The sequence below is a fragment of the Panulirus ornatus genome, chromosome 10 (genome assembly GCF_036320965.1).
Source record: "Panulirus ornatus isolate Po-2019 chromosome 10, ASM3632096v1, whole genome shotgun sequence".
NCBI classification, from domain to species: domain Eukaryota; kingdom Metazoa; phylum Arthropoda; class Malacostraca; order Decapoda; family Palinuridae; genus Panulirus; species Panulirus ornatus.
In genome coordinates this window covers 61,526,043-61,544,814 of record NC_092233.1, presented here as the reverse complement: position 1 = coordinate 61,544,814, position 18,772 = coordinate 61,526,043, and the positions used below count along the sequence as shown (strand labels likewise).

Sequence of the window (18,772 nt, the reverse complement as noted above, 5' to 3'; positions counted from 1 at the left end):
TCTCAGTCCATGAGTCAACATTGGGGGATTCAAGTAGAAAAAAAAATTGGTAAGCAATACTTGTAATTAGAAAGCTCCTTTGTATTATACTTAGTATGTTGATGGTATAATAGTATGTTGATGGTATAAGCGTTTGAGTGATAAACAGATCTTATAAAAGTAGATAATTGTGTTCTCCATCTTACCTCTAAGACATCACTAGATGTGGTAGCCATCAGCAGATAAGATATTTTGGTACAATGATGATATCTTGCATTCAGTTTTAACCATATGATAAGGTCATTCCATATCTCTTAAACTAGATATGGGGATATGATGACAAAGCAAATTTCATTCAGTTTAATTTCTCCCAGTTAGGTCTCATGTTTTGTGTTATTAGTGTCTTGTAGATGCATGGGTAGGGGCTCCACCTAGAGAGTTGAGAAAGCTTACTTTCTCCACCTCAAAATTTAGATTTGATTTTTGAGTGCCAGATTGAAAAGGAAACAAAGATAAGGTATTATTGTTGCTCTGTCTGGTTGTTTGTTTGGTTTTAGTTTCATGCCCTCATCTACCCATTGATTTATTTTTTCATTTTCCAAAGACTCTTCTGTTCCTTTTTGTTATTTTATTTGAGTACCCAGTCTTTCCATTTTCCAGTAGTACTGTATAGCATTGACTAGCATCTTCAAAATCTTCATTCTTTTGCATTTACTAATTCTGTTCCACATTTACACCCGTAATCTGTAAGTGGTAGATGAACCTGCACAGCTTTTTCAAATTTGTTTTTACAATATGTAGATTTTACATTTTATTAACAATAATTACAAATTCATGTGTTCTACCTCTCCCTAGGTTGCAATGCGCTCAGCCAGAATATCAGCACTTCCAGACAAGGGTGCCAAGCTAAAAGCACAGATAAATGAGTTAGAAGAGGCTTTATCTGACCTTAGTGTAGGGTGTATCGAGGTATGTTAAATTAACGTATATTTTATTTTCAGTAATTTGATTATGCAGTACTGTTTACTGTATAATGCTAATTATTTTCTGTATAATATCTGGGATTGGACTTAGCAGCAGATGGGACCATGAGTCATGGGGTGGGGGAGGGGACGAAGGTTCTGGGAGTAATGAAGAATGTGTGAAAGGAGAGTGATATATCGGAGAGCACAAATGGGTTTGTTCAAAGGAACAGTAGTTCCAACAATGTTATATGGATGTGAGCCATGGGCTATAGATAGGGTTGTATGCAGGAGGGTGGATGTGTTGGAAATGAAATGTTTGAGGACAATATGTGGTGTGAGGTGGTTTGATCAAGTAAGTAATGAAAGGGTAAGAGAGATGTGTGGTAATAAAAAGAGTGTGATTGAGAGAGCAAAAGAGGGGGTGTTGAGATGATTTGTACATATGGAGAGAATGATTGAGGAAAGATTGACAGAGAGGATATATGTGTCAGAGGTGGAGGGGACAAGACACGGGAGACCAAATTGGAGGTGGAAGAATGGAGTGAAAAAGATTTTGAGCGATTGGGGCCTGAACATACAGGAGGGGGAAAGGTGTGCAAGGAATAGAGTGAATTGGAACGATGTGGTATACTGAGGTCGATGTGCTGTCACTGGACTGAACCAGGGCGTGTGAAGCATCTGGGGTAAACCATGGAAAGGTCTATCGGGCCTGGATATGGATAGGGGCTGTGGTTTTGGTGCATTGCATAAAACAGCTAGAGACTGAGTGTGAACGAATGTGGCCTTTTTTGTCTGTTTTCCTGGCACTGGCTTGCTGAAGCAGGGGGGTAGCAGTGCTATTCCTTGTCTGGCGGAGTAGCAACAGGAATGGATGAAGGCCAGTGTGAATATGTACATGTGTATATATGTATATGTCAGTGTATGTATAGGTTGAGATGTATATGTGCATGTATGGGTGTTTATGTATATACATGTGTATGTGGGTGGGTTGGGCCATTTCTTGTCTGTTTCCTTGCACTACCTCACTAATGCGGGGATGGCAATTAAGTATAATAAAATTTATGGATATTTATATACATATTCACCATTTCTTGCATTAGCAAAGTAGCATCAGGAACAGAGGACTGAACCTTAGAGGAAATATCCTCACTTGGCCCCCTTTTCTGTTCGTTCTTTTGGAAAACTAAAAACGGGAGGGGAGGATTTCCAGCCCCCCACTCCCTCCCCTTTTAGTCACCCTCTATGACATGCAGGGAATAAGTGGGAAGTATTCTTTCTCCCCTATCCCCTGGGCTGTATATAGATATATGTATATTCTTTTTTCCCAACATGTTTGTGACTTCCCACATTAGTAAGGTAACATCAAGGACATTGTCTCTAACTTGGCTTATTGCTCTCTTCTTTCTTTTAGAAAGTGATGTAGAAAGTATAATAAGATTTATGGATATTTATATACATATTCACCATTTCTTGCATTAGCAAAGTAGCATCAGGAACAGAGGACTGAACCTTAGAGGAAATATCCTCACTTGGCCCCCTTTTCTGTTCGTTCTTTTGGAAAACTGAAAATGGGAGGGGAGGATTTCCAGCCCCCCACTCCCTCCCCTTTTAGTCACCCACTATGACATGCAGGGAATAAGTGGGAAGTATTCTTTCACCCCTATCCCCAGGGCTGTATATAGATATATGTATATTCTTTTTTCCCAACATGTTTGTGACTTCCCACATCAGTAAGGTAACATCAAGGACATTGCCTCTAACTTGGCTTATTGCTCTCTTCTTTCTTTTAGAAAGTGATGTAGAAAGGGAGCGTTTTCAGTCAACTGCTTTTTAGAAAGTGATGTAGAAAGGGAGCATTTTCACCCAACTGCTCCCACCCTTCTTATTCACCTCCTACGGGATACATGAGCAACATGGGCAGTATTCTTTCTACCCTGTATACTTGTATCCAGACTGATGCTGTGAAGAAAATATTCTTATACCTAGCAGGAAAGATGAAACGAGATACTCTAAGTTCTTTTGTTTATTCCGTCACTTCATTGGGGATATTACTTCACCCACAGTAGGTAGACCACAGAGAGAGAGAGGACATTACCCATTAATCAGGCAGTTAAAGGATTACAGATTAATAAGTCATGACCTGATATAAAATATCATATGTTCCTGTTCAGGTGAGGGCAGATCACTTGAAACGCATGGCACATTGTAGCTTTGTTGGGAAGAGTGAGATGTTCAAGTGCTTCTAGTGACCTGCCTCCCCTGGAGAGGAATGTAAAATATTTCATTATATTAGTAAAACTGTCTCCTGCGGGAGACAGCGACAAAAAAAAAAAAAAAAAAAAAAAAAAAAATTAGTTAAACTGAAGGCCTGAGTCATATGAATGACCTTGAGAGATTGAAGGAGCTTGAACTCTACAGTCCAGACAAAAGAAGGGAAAGATATATGATTATGTGACATCATATAGAAGGAATAAAGACAATATCCAAAATTATAAAATATTTTGTAAGGAAGATGCTGAATTATTGAATCTGGAATAATACCAGGAATCAAACCTAAGTGATATAAGGGGTCATTTATGAATGACCAGCAAAGTGACTTGAGAGTCTATTTAATGCTATACCAGGAGAAATTAGAAACAGGCATGGAGTGACCACAGAAGTATTCCAAAGAAGTCTGGACTTACGGCTGAAGTCACACTCCAATGAGCTGTGAGTAAATGATTATTCAAGGGGTATTGTGACTCAGAAATGTGCTATCTCTTATATCTCTACATCTCATACATAACATGTGACAACACTTAATTCATACAACTCATTCTTTATAACTATGTTTTGCTGCAGTGAGCACTGTTTACTAGCACTACCATTAGGTAGAATCTTATTGCTCTATCTCATGCATAATACTTGACAACACATACTTCACATGAGTCATTCTTCATAGCTCTAAGTTTTCCTGTGGTGAGGGTTATGCACAGACTCTGCTTTTTGAGAAAATCTCACTTTAATTACTTGTGATTAAATATTTCCCTCTCCCTTTCTCTTGTCCTCTGTAAGAGAACCAGATACTTTTTACAAATGGATGGAAAAGAACTTTATGAAATTTGGTGAAAGAAATATAAACAAATAAATCATGGGACAGTGAACAGTATTTCAGTGCCTACATATAGAGACCACAAAATATGAAATAGAGAGTAAGATTACCATCAAGAATTTGGGAATCATTATAAGAGGGAAACTGAAGTTAAGAAATACATTGGTAATGCTCTCTAACCAGTTGATGAATCATATGATGTTAAGAGCCTTTACAAGAAGAAATAAAAAAAAAATGATGGAAGTATTTGATGCATATGTAATTAGTAAAATTGAAAACTGCTTTTTTGTATTCTTTATGTTTATCTGTATCTCTGATGCTTTTCCCTCCTTGGAACTCCATTAAGAGGTTAGCTGCAGCAGTAGAGTCTCCATAACTAGTGAACTCCATTGCTGCTTCTTATCCTTTAGTGCCTCATCTTTAACAGGTCACTGGCAGAGGGCAGCTCCAGCGCATTGTTTGCAGAGGCTCTTACCTAATGTTCCTGTTGACTTCTTCTACCTAATGCTCCTGCCTAATGTTTCTAGCTGCTACCTCTACTTCATTGTATTGTATTGTTTTTTATTGTATTGTACTATTTCTACTCCATTGTTTTGTCTCATATTGATAAGATTGAAATGAACAAGCTTGAGAAAATACAAAAACACTTTTCAAGTAAAACCAGTGGACTGGAGCATATGAGCTACCTTGAAAAGATGGAAGAAGTTGAACTCAGCAGTCTAGAATGATGAAGAGAGAGATATTTGCAGTTTTTTAAATGGAAAATAACTCATCAAGAAACTTAAAGAATCTCTCTCTCTCTCTCTCTCTCTCTCTCTCTCTCTCTCTCTCTCTCTCTCTCTCTCTCTCTCTCTCCCTCCCTCCCTCCCTCCCTCCCTCCTCTCCTCCTCTCTCTCTCTCTCTCTCTCTCTCTCTCTCTCTCTCTCTCTCTCTCTCTCTCTCTCTCTCTCTCTCTCTCTCTCTCTCTCTGTATACAGCTTAAAATTGAAGGCTTTAGTGTAACCAAGAATGAAATGTTCAATCACTTGTTTCATTGATAACTTCTCTAGGACTAGTAGCCTCACATTCAGCTTTTGTTTTGTTGATTTTTTTTTTAAACTTAAGCCTCACATTCATCTTGAGCCTCAGATGTACTATATCTAGGAAATATTTTTATGCATCACTGTGTTCACAGGTCTTTCAAGCTATGAAGGTCCTTAAGTGCCAGAGTTGTATTGAATGATGAAAAAGAAAGTTATTGTAGAGTGAACTTACTTTTTGATGTTTATGAGGTTGATTTTTCTTGCTATATATGTAATGCTGAAAGCCTTGTAATACTGTTGGAGGCTAAATACATACTAGTATTACATACAGTTAACACTGTAAATAAATATTAAATTAAAAACTCATAAACATTGGATTTATTTTTGTTCATGTTTTCATCTGAATTTTACAATAAAGTTCCATAATACTTTCAGAATGAAGCAAGTGCCAGTGATAGCCTCAATTCATCACATAATATTTCCAATATATTATCCTCAAGTGATGTCTCTGAGCACAACATCTTAACATCAGTGGCCTCCCATGAAAATAGACAGTCTTTGTCTTCACAAACCATAGAGGAGTTGGAGAAGATTTTGCAGCAGAAGGAGGTAAGTATATGTGTTGTACTTAATATTTAGATTCACAAAACATTATAGGTAATTTTAAGGAATGATATTATAAATTCTTTCAAACAGGATGTATATTATCTCTGCTGGGATCCGAGGTGCTGTCCTTTCATTTCATTATCTTCTTTGTTCTCAAAATATGATTGAGTTGTGGAGAGATCATAAGACTCATTATAAGGAGACAATTTGTAATTTGTTGCCACTGCACTGCTTGCATTGTGAAAAACCAGGTACAGTATGAAATTTTTTTGAAAAGAATGCATAGTAGCGAAGCCATAAAGCAGGAAAGAGATTAGAAAAAAGTGGATGAAAGAACAAGAACAATAAAATGTACAGTATACACCATTATAATGGGCTTATTGCATTGAAATTTGTCTTCCAACAAGCCCTTCATACTCTTATGGTGTAAGTTTAGGAAGTAACAGAAATTTTTATAAAAGTCTAATACATTGCAAATTTAGTCTAGTAAGTTAAAGACTTCTGTTTCCCATTTTAGAAAGTTAATACAAGGAGGGGAGGATTTCCGGCCCCCCGCTCCCGTCCCCTCTAGTCGCTTTCTACGACACGCGAGGAATACGTGGGAAGTATTCTTTCACCCCTATCCCCAGGGATAATATACATATATATATACATATACACACACACACACATACACACACATACGCACATACACACACACACACACACATACATATTTAATGTATGTATGACTCATGGTGAGGTGCCTGAGGATTGGCGGAATGCGTGCATAGTGCCATTGTACAAGGGCAAAGGGGATAAGAGTGAGTGCTCAAATTACAGAGGTATAAGTTTGTTGAGTATTCCTGGTAAACTATATGGGAGGGTATTGATTGAGAGGGTGAAGGCATGTACAGAGCATCAGATTGGGGAAGAGCAGTGCGGTTTCAGAAGTGGTAGAGGATGTGTGGATCAGGTGTTTGCTTTGAAGAATGTATGTGAGAAATACTTAGAAAAGCAAATGGATTTGTATGTAGCATTTATGGATCTGGAGAAGGCATATGATAGAGTTGATAGAGATGCTCTGTGGAAGGTATTAAGAATATATGGTGTGGGAGGCAAGTTGTTAGAAGCAGTGAAAAGTTTTTATCGAGGATGTAAGGCATGTGTACGTGTAGGAAGAGAGGAAAGTGATTGGTTCTCAGTGAATGTAGGTTTGCGGCAGGGGTGTGTGATGTCTCCATGGTTGTTTAATTTGTTTATGGATGGGGTTGTTAGGGAGGTAAATGCAAGAGTCCTGGAAAGAGGGGCAAGTATGAAGTCTGTTGGGGATGAGAGAGCTTGGGAAGTGAGTCAGTTGTTGTTCGCTGATGATACAGCGCTGGTGGCTGATTCATGTGAGAAACTGCAGAAGCTGGTGACTGAGTTTGGTAAAGTGTGTGGAAGAAGAAAGTTAAGAGTGAATGTGAATAAGAGCAAGGTTATTAGGTACAGTAGGGTTGAGGGTCAAGTCAATTGGGAGGTGAGTTTGAATGGAGAAAAACTGGAGGAAGTGAAGTGTTTTAGATATCTGGGAGTGGATCTGTCAGCGGATGGAACCATGGAAGCGGAAGTGGATCATAGGGTGGGGGAGGGGGCGAAAATTTTGGGAGCCTTGAAAAATGTGTGGAAGTCGAGAACATTATCTCGGAAAGCAAAAATGGGTATGTTTGAAGGAATAGTGGTTCCAACAATGTTGTATGGTTGCGAGGCGTGGGCTATGGATAGAGTTGTGCGCAGGAGGATGGATGTGCTGGAAATGAGATGTTTGAGGACAATGTGTGGTGTGAGGTGGTTTGATCGAGTAAGTAACGTAAGGGTAAGAGAGATGTGTGGAAATAAAAAGAGCGTGGTTGAGAGAGCAGAAGAGGGTGTTTTGAAATGGTTTGGGCACATGGAGAGAATGAGTGAGGAAAGATTGACCAAGAGGATATATGTGTCGGAGGTGGAGGGAACGAGGAGAAGAGGGAGACCAAATTGGAGGTGGAAAGATGGAGTGAAAAAGATTTTGTGTGATCGGGGCCTGAACATGCAGGAGGGTGAAAGGAGGGCAAGGAATAGAGTGAATTGGAGCGATGTGGTATACAGGGGTTGACGTGCTGTCAGTGGATTGAATCAAGGCATGTGAAGCGTCTGGGGTAAACCATGGAAAGCTGTGTAGGTATGTATATTTGCGTGTGTGGACGTGTGTATGTACGTGTGTATGGGGGTTGGGCCATTTCTTTCGTCTGTTTCCTCGCGCTACCTCGCAAATGCGGGAGACAGCGACAAAGTATAAAAAAAAAAAAAAAAAAAAAAAAAAAAAAGTTAAAGACTTATTGGACTGAGTTTGTAATATAATCTGATGATTTGTTTGTTCCCAAACTCGGTCCAGGACACTAGCTTCAAGAGAACATTACAGCCTATCGTAATCACATCTGCATTTTTTCTCTACCTTACTTAGATACAGTTCTCTTTGTGCACTACACATTAATTATATGTATGGCTCAAGATGAGGTGCTGGAAGGATGGTGAAATGCCTGTATAGTGCCATTATATATATACAAAAGGGGAAAATTGGATACCAAGTATACGTGAGTATATCTGATAAATTCTTATGGGAAAGTGGTGATTGATAAGGTGATTGCTTCCATATAGCATCTTACTAGGAAGGAGTGAAAGAGGATGTGTGGACTAGATGTTTGCTTCGAAGAATTTCTGAGAAATACTTAAAAAGAAGAAAGGGATTTGTATGTGGCACTTATGGATCTGGGGAAAGTGTATGATAAGGTTGATAGAGACCCCTTGTGGAAGGCATTATTGTATGGTGTGAGAGGGAAGCTCCAAGAAGCAGTGAGGACTCTTGCACAGGTTCTACCAGGTACTCATCCAGTTCCTGGTGGACAGAATGTAAGACTCAGATGGCATTTCCCCTTGAGGCTTAAAAGATTGTGCCTTTCTTACCTATTTTGTGTTTGTATAAGGATCTAAACTTTTCCTTCCTGTGTCTTTGAAATTGAAATCCTCCATGTTTTACTGCTTCAAGTACCATCCTGATTCTTCCTTTATCGTTTCATTGTTTTTCTGTGTTAGCATGGGCAATAGAATTCCCTAATCAAGGCCATCTCATTAAACTTTGGTTCACCCACCTGGTCATCCACTCTCGCAAAGTTGCAAACATGCAAGCAACACAAAATAGTGCACCTAGAACAAAAACTGATTGCCTAGCAACCACAAACACTCAATGCTTTCATAGTGAAACAAAGATCTTCCCAGTACAGTCCCATCTCACATGCTTGGCACACAATTCTGTGCGATAGCACTAGACACCTTCCACCCTAACTACTGCATAACTAACCACTAAGCCTCAAAAAGAAATAAAAAGCTTACTGCAGCCTCACACCTCAGTAAACTCTACTCAAAGATCCCCCAACAGATGAAATACAGACAAATCTTGAACACATTGAGATAACCTGGTGAGCACTAGACAGCCAACCTGTTAACTCACTCTTAAACTCCAGGCCACCAGACATACACTCATCAAAATCGACAGTCCCCAGACCAACATGAGTCACACTCTCCCACTTCCTCTCTGAACATCATCCAGCACTACAAACATCATTTCAAAATGTCCCATGCCCACTGTAGAGCTACCATAAAGAAGACACTGAGCACCTACTGCTCAATTGCACAACACTCACAGCACCTAGAGGCACATACATCATAACGCTTTGTGACCTGTAGTCCTGACTAGTGGACACAGCCAGCTTCCTGAGTGCTGCAGGAGTCTCATAAGGATAAAAGGGATTCCTAGGGCAGGAAGGTATGATAAGATTTAAACAATTATATACCATACCTTACCTTTCTGCCTCAGGAGTCCCTTCTAATTTTATAAGGCTGCTGCTTATGTTATTTAACACAAACACTGTGCCTCAGTAGAAAGAAAAAGTCATTACCGTAAGTTCCCCTCTTAACAGAAGCTGTCAAACACATCATTCACACCCATTCTGGGTGTTCACTTAGCTTGGGACAAGACCATCACAAAGGTAATACAGTATTATAACTTTATAAATATTTTTCATTTACTCTTGAATGCTTATATATTTTTTCTTCCCAAACCATGTATGCCATTTAAGGTTAAGTCTTAAGCAGCTTGGATGTACAAGTTTGTCTACTTAGGCCCACGATATCAGGAAGTGGCTTCTATTTTGACTTTCTTGAACTTTTTGATGAATGAGATTAGCAAAAGGAGTTTAATATTTGACAAACACCTTTGTGTAACTGTACTGTACAGTAAAAGGCTTGCACAGGATAGAGTAAATTGGAACGATGTGGCATGCAGAAGTCAATATGTCATAGGACTGAGCCTTAGTATGTGAAGCAGTTTGGGGAAACCATGGAAAAGTCTATGGGGCATGGTTGTGGATAGTTAGCTGTGGTTTCATTGCATTAAACATGACAGCTAGAGAATAGATATGAATGAATGTGGCCTTTCTTCGTCTGTTCCTAGTCACCTCGCAGTGCAATGCAGGAAATGACAATCAAGTTGAAAAAACTTTGCGTCTGGCTGACTGTCCACGTATTGCTTTAGGTATTCCACTTTCTAAAGCGAATGGCCCAGAATGAAGGCCATATTGTCTGTAAGACATAGGATTTTTTTTTTTTTCCTAAATCCCTTCTTCATATGGATAAGCTCTCAGTTGCTCAAGGGGCTGTGTCTGTAGGTGAGACATATAGGTTCTGTCTACTCTATCCATATCTCTGATGCATGTTCCCAACTAGAACTTCGTCAAGGAGATGGCCATGGTAATAGTGAACTTCAGTGCCATGTCGTAGCTTCTAGTGCCTTTCCCTTAACAGACCACTGGCAGGGGGCATCTCTAGTACAGTGTTTGCAGAGGCCCTGACCAAATGTTCCTACTTACTGCTTCTTCCTAATGCTCTTTCCTCTTGCCTGACTGTTCCTGCTGCTTACTGTTACTATCTATTGCCCCTATCATTTTGCCAAAAGGCAGGACTAGCACACAGGAAAATGTAGAGTTATGAAGAATGAGCTGTGTAAGTTAAGTTTTTTCAAGTGTTATATATGACAAGGAGAGATTGTATGTTTGTGGACTGAATGCCAGTAGTCCATGTATGTGTGAGGCAGAAAGAAATGATAGCTACCTGGGTCAAAAGATAGCCACTTGACAACCACGGAAGAAGTGCTGGCTTACTTTACACTCATCACTAACCCTTCTGATATCCAGGTGGGTAGTGATGGTAATATACCTCCCTTCGTTGGCTGCCTACCGAGTACTACCTACATGAATAGATAGATGTTTCAAAACACAATTTTTGTGTGTATGCTGTATCTGGAAATTGGATTAGACTACCAGTACCAGCTTAGACCTTGCAAGCTTGTAATTCTCCCTTTAAAGGCTTTTGTATGCTTGTTGCCGAGATGTGCTCTTATTTATGATTTTACACTGTTTACCACAAGCATGCATTTAATTTTCTGTAGATGGTTTACGCTGCCACAAATCCTGAATTTCTTCCTGATGGTGGGGAAAAGTTGCGTAAACAGATAAAACAGTTGAAAAAAGACATTGCACTGAAGAAAAGCACAAGCCCATACCGGTAGGTACAAGATTGGTTCTTATAATCTTTTTGAGTTAATATTGTTATAAACTGTAATATAGTAAATGCTTTCATGAGAAGGAGCTTTTATGAAAGTATCCTAGTAATTATAATTTAGTTCTTGATTATGTTATGTTTATGTAAAGGTCCCAGTAATTATGATTCAGTTCTTGATTATATCATATTTTTTTTTAGATCACATTGTATGTAAGTTTGTCCTTTGTTTGTCTTTTGACATTCAAATCTTACAAAGTAGTAAAATTTTGAAAATTTCTTTGAAATAGGTTTGAATCCCAGCTTCCCAAATCTCCAGAAATCAGTACTATTCACACATCAGGCAGCTCCTCACCAGGAGTGGAAGTGAGGAGCAAATTGGAGGCTAAAAAAGAGAAATTGAAGGAGCTTCAGGTAAGTATAGAGATCCTCTCTAAAGGGAAGGGCAGTAGAACTTTATGATAAAAATTTTACTTTGAAAAAAGTACCAGGAACTGTCTTATGGATGTTTCCTCCTTAGGCCCCATTCACATTCCAACTCCCTTTGATGTCATTGGCTCAATGCTAAACGTTATTTTTCATTGAGTCTTGTTTCTGACTTTTCTTCTTTAGACTGACCCCTTTGAGCATCAGAGAGAGCACACAGTAAAAGGTGGGTCAAAGCATCATTTTATGCTCAGAATTATGTGTCCAAGAGGATTTCACTTTGACCACTGTGATACTTATGAATCCAACTGATGCTCATTCTTAGATGCTCAAAAGCCTTACATTATCTTACCCTGGCCTGTAACATTAATACAGAGGTTTAGGGGTGCCTTTTGTTTGTAAGCTTATGTTGTCGATTTGTTCACACTTCTTTATGGAACATCTGTTGACTGTTGTGGCTGCTTTCATCTGTCTACAGTGTTTTTACACCTTGATTTTCACTTTTGGCCTTCAGAGATGTATCTGCACCCATTTGTGTTGACAGTTAGGCACCTTTGCTAGTCAGATGTTCCCAGGGTTCATCACACTGTAGGGAGAGAGCAGTATAGGAGAGAAGATTCATTGGGTCCCTTAATAGAATAATGAAGGGTAGAGGTGTAAGTATGGAAGTGAAGAAAGGATTAAGGGACAGCATAGTCCTAACCCTGATGTATGCAGTCAAAACATGGACATGGAATGAGTCACAGAGGTCTAGAATCCAGGCTGTGGAAATGAACTCTTTAAGAAGAGCATGTGGTGTGAGTAGATGAAATGAAGAAAGTAGAGGAGTGCGTGAGAGGTGTGGTATGGCAGGGAATGCACAGGGAAGAACTTGTGGAATGGTAAATTGAGGAGTGTATGATAGTACATTTAAAGGGGTTGGTGTAGAGGAAGGCTACCTGTGACATGGGGAAATAGAATGGAAGAGTACTGGAGAGAGAGAATGCCACCACAAATTGATGAGTGATGTGCAAAGAACTTTTCCCAATACTAACAGTTCAACATCCACTATGTCATTATCACCATCATTAGTCCAAACCTATCACTGATATTCTGATGGCCACTAATTGGTATGGGACTTACCAAGGATACACACCAGGACCATATTTCCCCCTATCTTGTTATGAAGGTAACTTGGATGTTAGAATTCTTTTCTGATGCTAATTGCACTTGCTTGTAATATATCGCATCTCTACAATCCAATAAAGTGTGCCTTTCAGTTTAAATGACATTGAGGAAGGGCAACTTATACAAGTACAACTGTAGCACTCTAGAAATTTTTGTAGTTGCTTGTGACACAAGGCATATCCACATACCAATGAAGCACCCTTTGAATTTGATTGAGAGCAGGAAGAGGCAGCTTATACAACTACCGTATCCTATCAAAGTTTAGATAGGGTCATGGTTAAAGAAATACAGTGCATTGGTAGAAAAGGTTCAGAAGAGGGCAACAAAGATATTGTTAGTCTTAAGAGAGTTGATTACAGTAAAAGGATGGAGGCCATAATTTTGCTCAATATTAAGGGGTGAATGACCCCAACCCTTTGAGTTTTTAAACTAGTATGAACATCTCATTAGTGAACATTTCTTGACAAGGTGCATAGAACAGCCAGAGACCATGACTTGAAACTGAGAATTTTTTACATGTAAAGAATTGCCTTTATACTATAAAGGGAAAGGAATAAGTGAAATAAACTGAGTGTCGAAGTTGTGAATGGTGACAGCATACAAATATTAACAAAAGTTATGTGATATTAGAGAAAGTTCAAGAGATGTGGCCCCATACTCTACAAATGGGTAATTATAGTTAAGCTGAATGATAAGTTTAGGATGTATTTTCTCATTGGAGGACACTACTGTGCTATTAATGTAGAGGATGAGCATCATTGGGCATGAGTGCTGCAGAAATACATTTTCAGCATAGCTATGTCCCTAGACCCACGATGATAAGAATCATGCTCCAGTGTTCAGGTCTTGGCAGATTAGGTCATGTGGATGAAACCTTGACCAGGTTTCAGAAGGTCTTGGGACAGTTTTTTAACCTGGGGCTCAGGTTTACTACAAAATGTCACAGTACATTATTAAAAGTTTTCATTTCATCAGATGATGTATCGTGCGGTAAACACTAGAGCCCTCGATGATGGTGGCCAGAAACTTAGAAAGCACATCTCTGAATTAGAGAAAGAGATTATGATGCTGGAACTTAAAGATAACATCAGCTCAGTGACAGCAGAACCAAAGGTCGTTTATGGTAAGTTGGTCTAATAATTGATTTTTGTAGTGAATTGGTGGTATTATATTAAAGTCTATTCCATCAGGTAAAAGCCAGATACTTCACCCTAAGAATACTTGACTATTTGGGAAGAATTTATGTTTGTTAAACTGAGAAGGACATTTTCCAACAAATATCTTACATACTTAACTGTGATTCAGGATACAATATGTAAGTTATTCAAATGAGGACACACAAACTGTTGGTCACTGCTATTATTAGTATGGGAGAAAAAAAGAATGATAACTTTTAGTTAACATGCTGAGGTAGAATATCAAAAATCTTATTTCTAAAGCTCTTAACTCTTAGACTGCAGTGTATGTCTTAATATGCTCACCCAGTTCTGAAATAATACTGTCTGTTAGTTTTATGATCAGATCATAGTCTAAAATATGTATAATTCCAAAGTCTGAATACATTCTGCTACTGAGAATTGTAGATTTTTTTTATAACTTGTCCAGTTATGATTTTATGACATATTTTACATTATCATTTCAAGTACTTGTTTTTTTATTATATCTCAATATTGAAAGAAAGAAAAAAATTATTGGCCTTGAAGTATCCTGAAATATTACATGCATTTTTTGTTTTTCTTTGGAATATAGATTTGCTTCAAAACCTCAGTAAAGCACATATTTATGATGCTAAATATGGTGCTGGGGCTGGAAGATTGTTTAAGGGCCATTAAGTCTTATAATTAAGCATTTGAATGACAAAAGGATTAAAAAGATTTTTGAGAATTGCTTTCACATTTTTTTAATCTGTATAGAGAAATCAATATGATATAGTTTACATTATCATTCCAAGTGTAGAAGAATTTCATGACATTAAATTTCAATTTGGGAACAAAATGTTTTCTGGCCAAAATGTTCTCTGAACTATATTATCAGCATTTCATGCTGTTTTACTGAGGATAATAGATTTCCTTGAAAACCTCAGTAAAGGGACAATTTTTCAAACTGAATACGAAATTGGGTTGAAATTTTGTTTTAAAGGCCATTTAGTTCTGGAAGAAAGCATGATTACATGTTTAGAGTATATCATGATTTCTCATTTCATGAGTCATAGCATTTGCCAGACAGAGGAAGCATTATGAGATATTGTACATTATCATTTGAATTATAGAAGCTTGTTATTACATTGTATTCCAGTTTTGAAACCAAAATATTTTTGGCTTGAAAAATACTTCAGTGCAAAACAGAGTTGCTTTAACCTCTGTATAGCACCAATTTTTCATGCTGATTTTGTTAAAAGCCAGGGCTAGCTCATTGCTCATTGCTGGAAATTTTTTTTTCTCATACATATTTACCACTTCCTGTGTCAGCGGGTTAGCGTTAAGAACAGAAGTTGGCCTCCTTCTCTGTTCCTTCTTTTGGAAAATCAGAGTTACAAGTAATGAGGTGTATGAGTTAAGTATTGTTATGTGTTATGTATGACAAGGAGAGATTGTGTGTTTGTAGACAGAATGCCAGTAGTCCATGTGTGGGTGAGGCAGAAAGGAAAGACAGCAAACTGGCTCAGAGGAGTACAACTTGACAACAGCTGAAGTACTGGCTCACTACACAGCCATCACTAATCCTCCTGATACTAGGCAGGTAGGACTGGTAGTAAACCTCCCAGATCGTTGGCTGCCAGCCAACTACTACCTACATTGACAATGGCTTTACCATCAGTTGCTTCAAAATAATGAATAGTGTATAAAAAAAATTTGTGAACTGAATAATTATTGAACATTTTTTTAAAGTAATGCATATCTTTTCAGTTGGAAATCCTTCACAGCAGTATAGACAGACAGAGGTACATGATTACAGTCACAACCTGGTGACTTCCCCAAACCAGAAGATAAAGCCTCATCAGCAGTTATCTCAACATGTGCTTGATGCCCTTTATGCTGCTGATAGGAACTATGGTGCTCGCAACTATGGAGGAAAGATATCAACAGGTCAGTGAATATTTTTCTTTGAAGCTGTATTGTAGTTTTAGCTGGTCTTGGTTTATTTGTAATTGATCCAGGACACCTTTCCCAGGCACTCCTGCAGCTCCAAGGAAGTGCTTCCTCCAGTAGCAGGGAAGCGATGGATGAAACTGTATTCCCAGCAATACAATCTCACCAAAGCGAGAAGTTCTGTGATGAAACTGTACTCCCAATGATAGTCTTACCTTAGTGTCTTTTCGACTGCAGTATAACCTCATGCAGGCTGAGACTGGTAACAGCTGCTCATAAGGGAAATGCTTACAAGGGAAGAGCCTTTTCTGTTACTGACACTTATTTTTGTATCATTTAAAGAATCATTTATTACTACTGTTAAAGCTCTTGTAAGTTTCCATTACTGTTAAACCTCTCGTAACTTTATACAGTGGGGTACTTGAACATACTAAACTTAAAAGAAGAATGGTATGTTCAAAAGGAGATGGAGTATGGTACACATGATCCTACAAGAGCAGTGCCATATAATCGTTTTGCTAGATGACTGTAGGATTAGTGCAACTAGGTAGCATCATACACTCTACAGTCATTCAGCTAGAGCCCATGACTCCCTGTGGATGGATCATCAGAGTCATCTTTAGAGGATAGCATATGTATGTTCATCACAATTTGCTAGTGGTTTTATTAGATTATTATTATTATTTTATTAGATTATTTTATTACAGATTATTCACAAATTCTGCTTATTTCTGTAAACTTCTTGTAAAATCTGCCTTGACTGTGAAATTGTGTTAAGCCAGTTGAAGAGTAATACTTGACCAAATCCTACAGCATACATATTATCTTCAAGAGTAGAATGATATCTTTTTTATTCATTTGTATTTGCCCATGCTAGTGAGGTAGCACCTGGAACAGATGAAGAAATGGCCTCTTTCATTCACATCCACTTTCTAGCTGTCACATATGGTGCACCAAAACCAGAGTCCCCCCATCCATACCCAGGCCTCCTAGACCTTTCCAGGGTTTCCCTGAACCACTTCATATGCCCTGGTTCAGCCAGCTGACAGCACATTGTATCATGTATTCCACGTTGCTCCAATTCGCTCTATCCCTTGCACCCCTCACACCCTCGTGCATGTTCAGGCCCTAGACCTTCAAAGTATCTGTCACTTCATTCAACCCCTTCCTTGGTTCCCCCTTTTCCTTGTTCCCTCCTTTTCTGACATGTATATCCTCTTAGTCATCCTCCCCATATGTCCAAACCTGTTTAGCACATTCTCTTCATCTCTTTCATACATACTCTTCTTACCACCACACTTTCTTTTACCCTGTCTTTTCTTATTTGATTAACTCTCCTCATTTTATATATTGTCCACAGATATTTCTTTTCCAGCACATCCACCTGCTTCTTTACATTTTCAATATGTCCCACACATTGCATCCAGACAGTATCGATGAGATTATTATACCGTCAAACATGCTCACCTTTACCTTTAAAGTCAGTGACCTCTCTTTTCACACTTTCCTCAGTGCATCTAAGACTTTTGCTTCATCACCCCAATGGCTCACTTCAACTCCAGTGGTTCCATTTGGTGCAATATACACTCCTGGGTATCTGAAACTTTCCACTTCCTCTGAGTTCTCTCCATTCAAACTCACTCAGAATAACCTGTGTCTTTGCTAAACCTAATAACTTTCCTTTTTCTCACATTTACTCTCAGCTTTCTCCTTTCTCACACTCTCCTTAACTCAGTCACCAACTTATGCATTTTCTTATTCAAGTTTACTGCCAGTGCTGTGTCTTCAGCAAACAACTAATTCAACTTCCAAGCCCCCAACCCCTAAGAGACTGCATACCTGCTCCTTTCTCTAAAACCTTATCATTTACCTCCCTCACCTACCCATCTATAACTAGATTAGATAGCCGTGGTAACATCACACACCCTTGACGCAGACCCACCTTTACCTGGAACTATTTACTCTCCTCTCAACCTTCTCACACACGTGCTGTACTCTGTTTATAAAAAGTTCCTCACTGCTTGTAATAGCTTTCCTTCAACACCATCCACTCATAACACAGATTATCTCTCCCAATCTTATCATTTGCTTCAGATCCATAAATGCCACATATAAATCCTTCTGTTTCTTTTAAGTATTTCTCACACGCCTTCAAAGCATACACCTTATCCAAACATAATCAATCACTTCTGAAATCACATTGTTCTTCCCCGATCTGATGGTCTTTGCATGCCACCGCTCTCTCAGTCACCACTTTTCCATACAATTTACAAGGTACGCTCAACAAATTTGCACCTTTGTAATTTGAACACTTACCTTTGTCCTTTTTGCCTTTATACAATGACATCATACAGGCACCTCGCCATGGTCCCTACATACATTAAGAATCTTAGATAGCCAGTCAACAAACCAGTCACCTCCTATCTTGAGAAATTCAACTGCAGTTTGATTTATTCTTATCACCTTGTTGATGAATATGCTTGATGGTGGCAGATGTGGAATGTTTTGTACCAGATTTTTTTTTTTAATTTGTTATTAGGTTTAGCAGTGAAATGAGACAGGTTATTTGGAGTATGAGTTTGAATGGAGAGAACTTGGACAAAATAGGCTGTTTTGAATACCTGTGAGTGTACATGGCAGCAAATAGAACCATGGGAGCTAAAGTGAACCATAGGGTGGAACAGGATGCAAAGGTCCTGTGTGCACTGGGGAACTTGTGGAAAGAGGAGTCATTATCTTTAAGGTCAAAGAAGGATATATCTGATGGTATAGTAGCCCCATTGGTGCTGTATGGATGCAAGGGGTGTTCCTTAAACA

General features: G+C 38.7%; 1 protein-coding gene across 2 annotated transcripts in view; it reads left to right on the top strand.

Moving 5' to 3' along the window:
- LOC139751021 (uncharacterized) overlaps window positions 1-18,772 on the top strand; it is a 66,351-nt gene that overhangs the window by 17,191 nt on the left and 30,388 nt on the right. For both annotated transcript variants that reach the window (XM_071666102.1, XM_071666103.1), the window contains exons 4-9: window positions 835-948; window positions 5,493-5,666; window positions 11,164-11,279; window positions 11,564-11,687; window positions 13,842-13,989; window positions 15,773-15,952. In XM_071666102.1, the coding sequence (XP_071522203.1) occupies window positions 835-948; window positions 5,493-5,666; window positions 11,164-11,279; window positions 11,564-11,687; window positions 13,842-13,989; window positions 15,773-15,952 (856 nt within the window). The remainder of the gene's footprint in view (window positions 1-834; window positions 949-5,492; window positions 5,667-11,163; window positions 11,280-11,563; window positions 11,688-13,841; window positions 13,990-15,772; window positions 15,953-18,772) is intronic.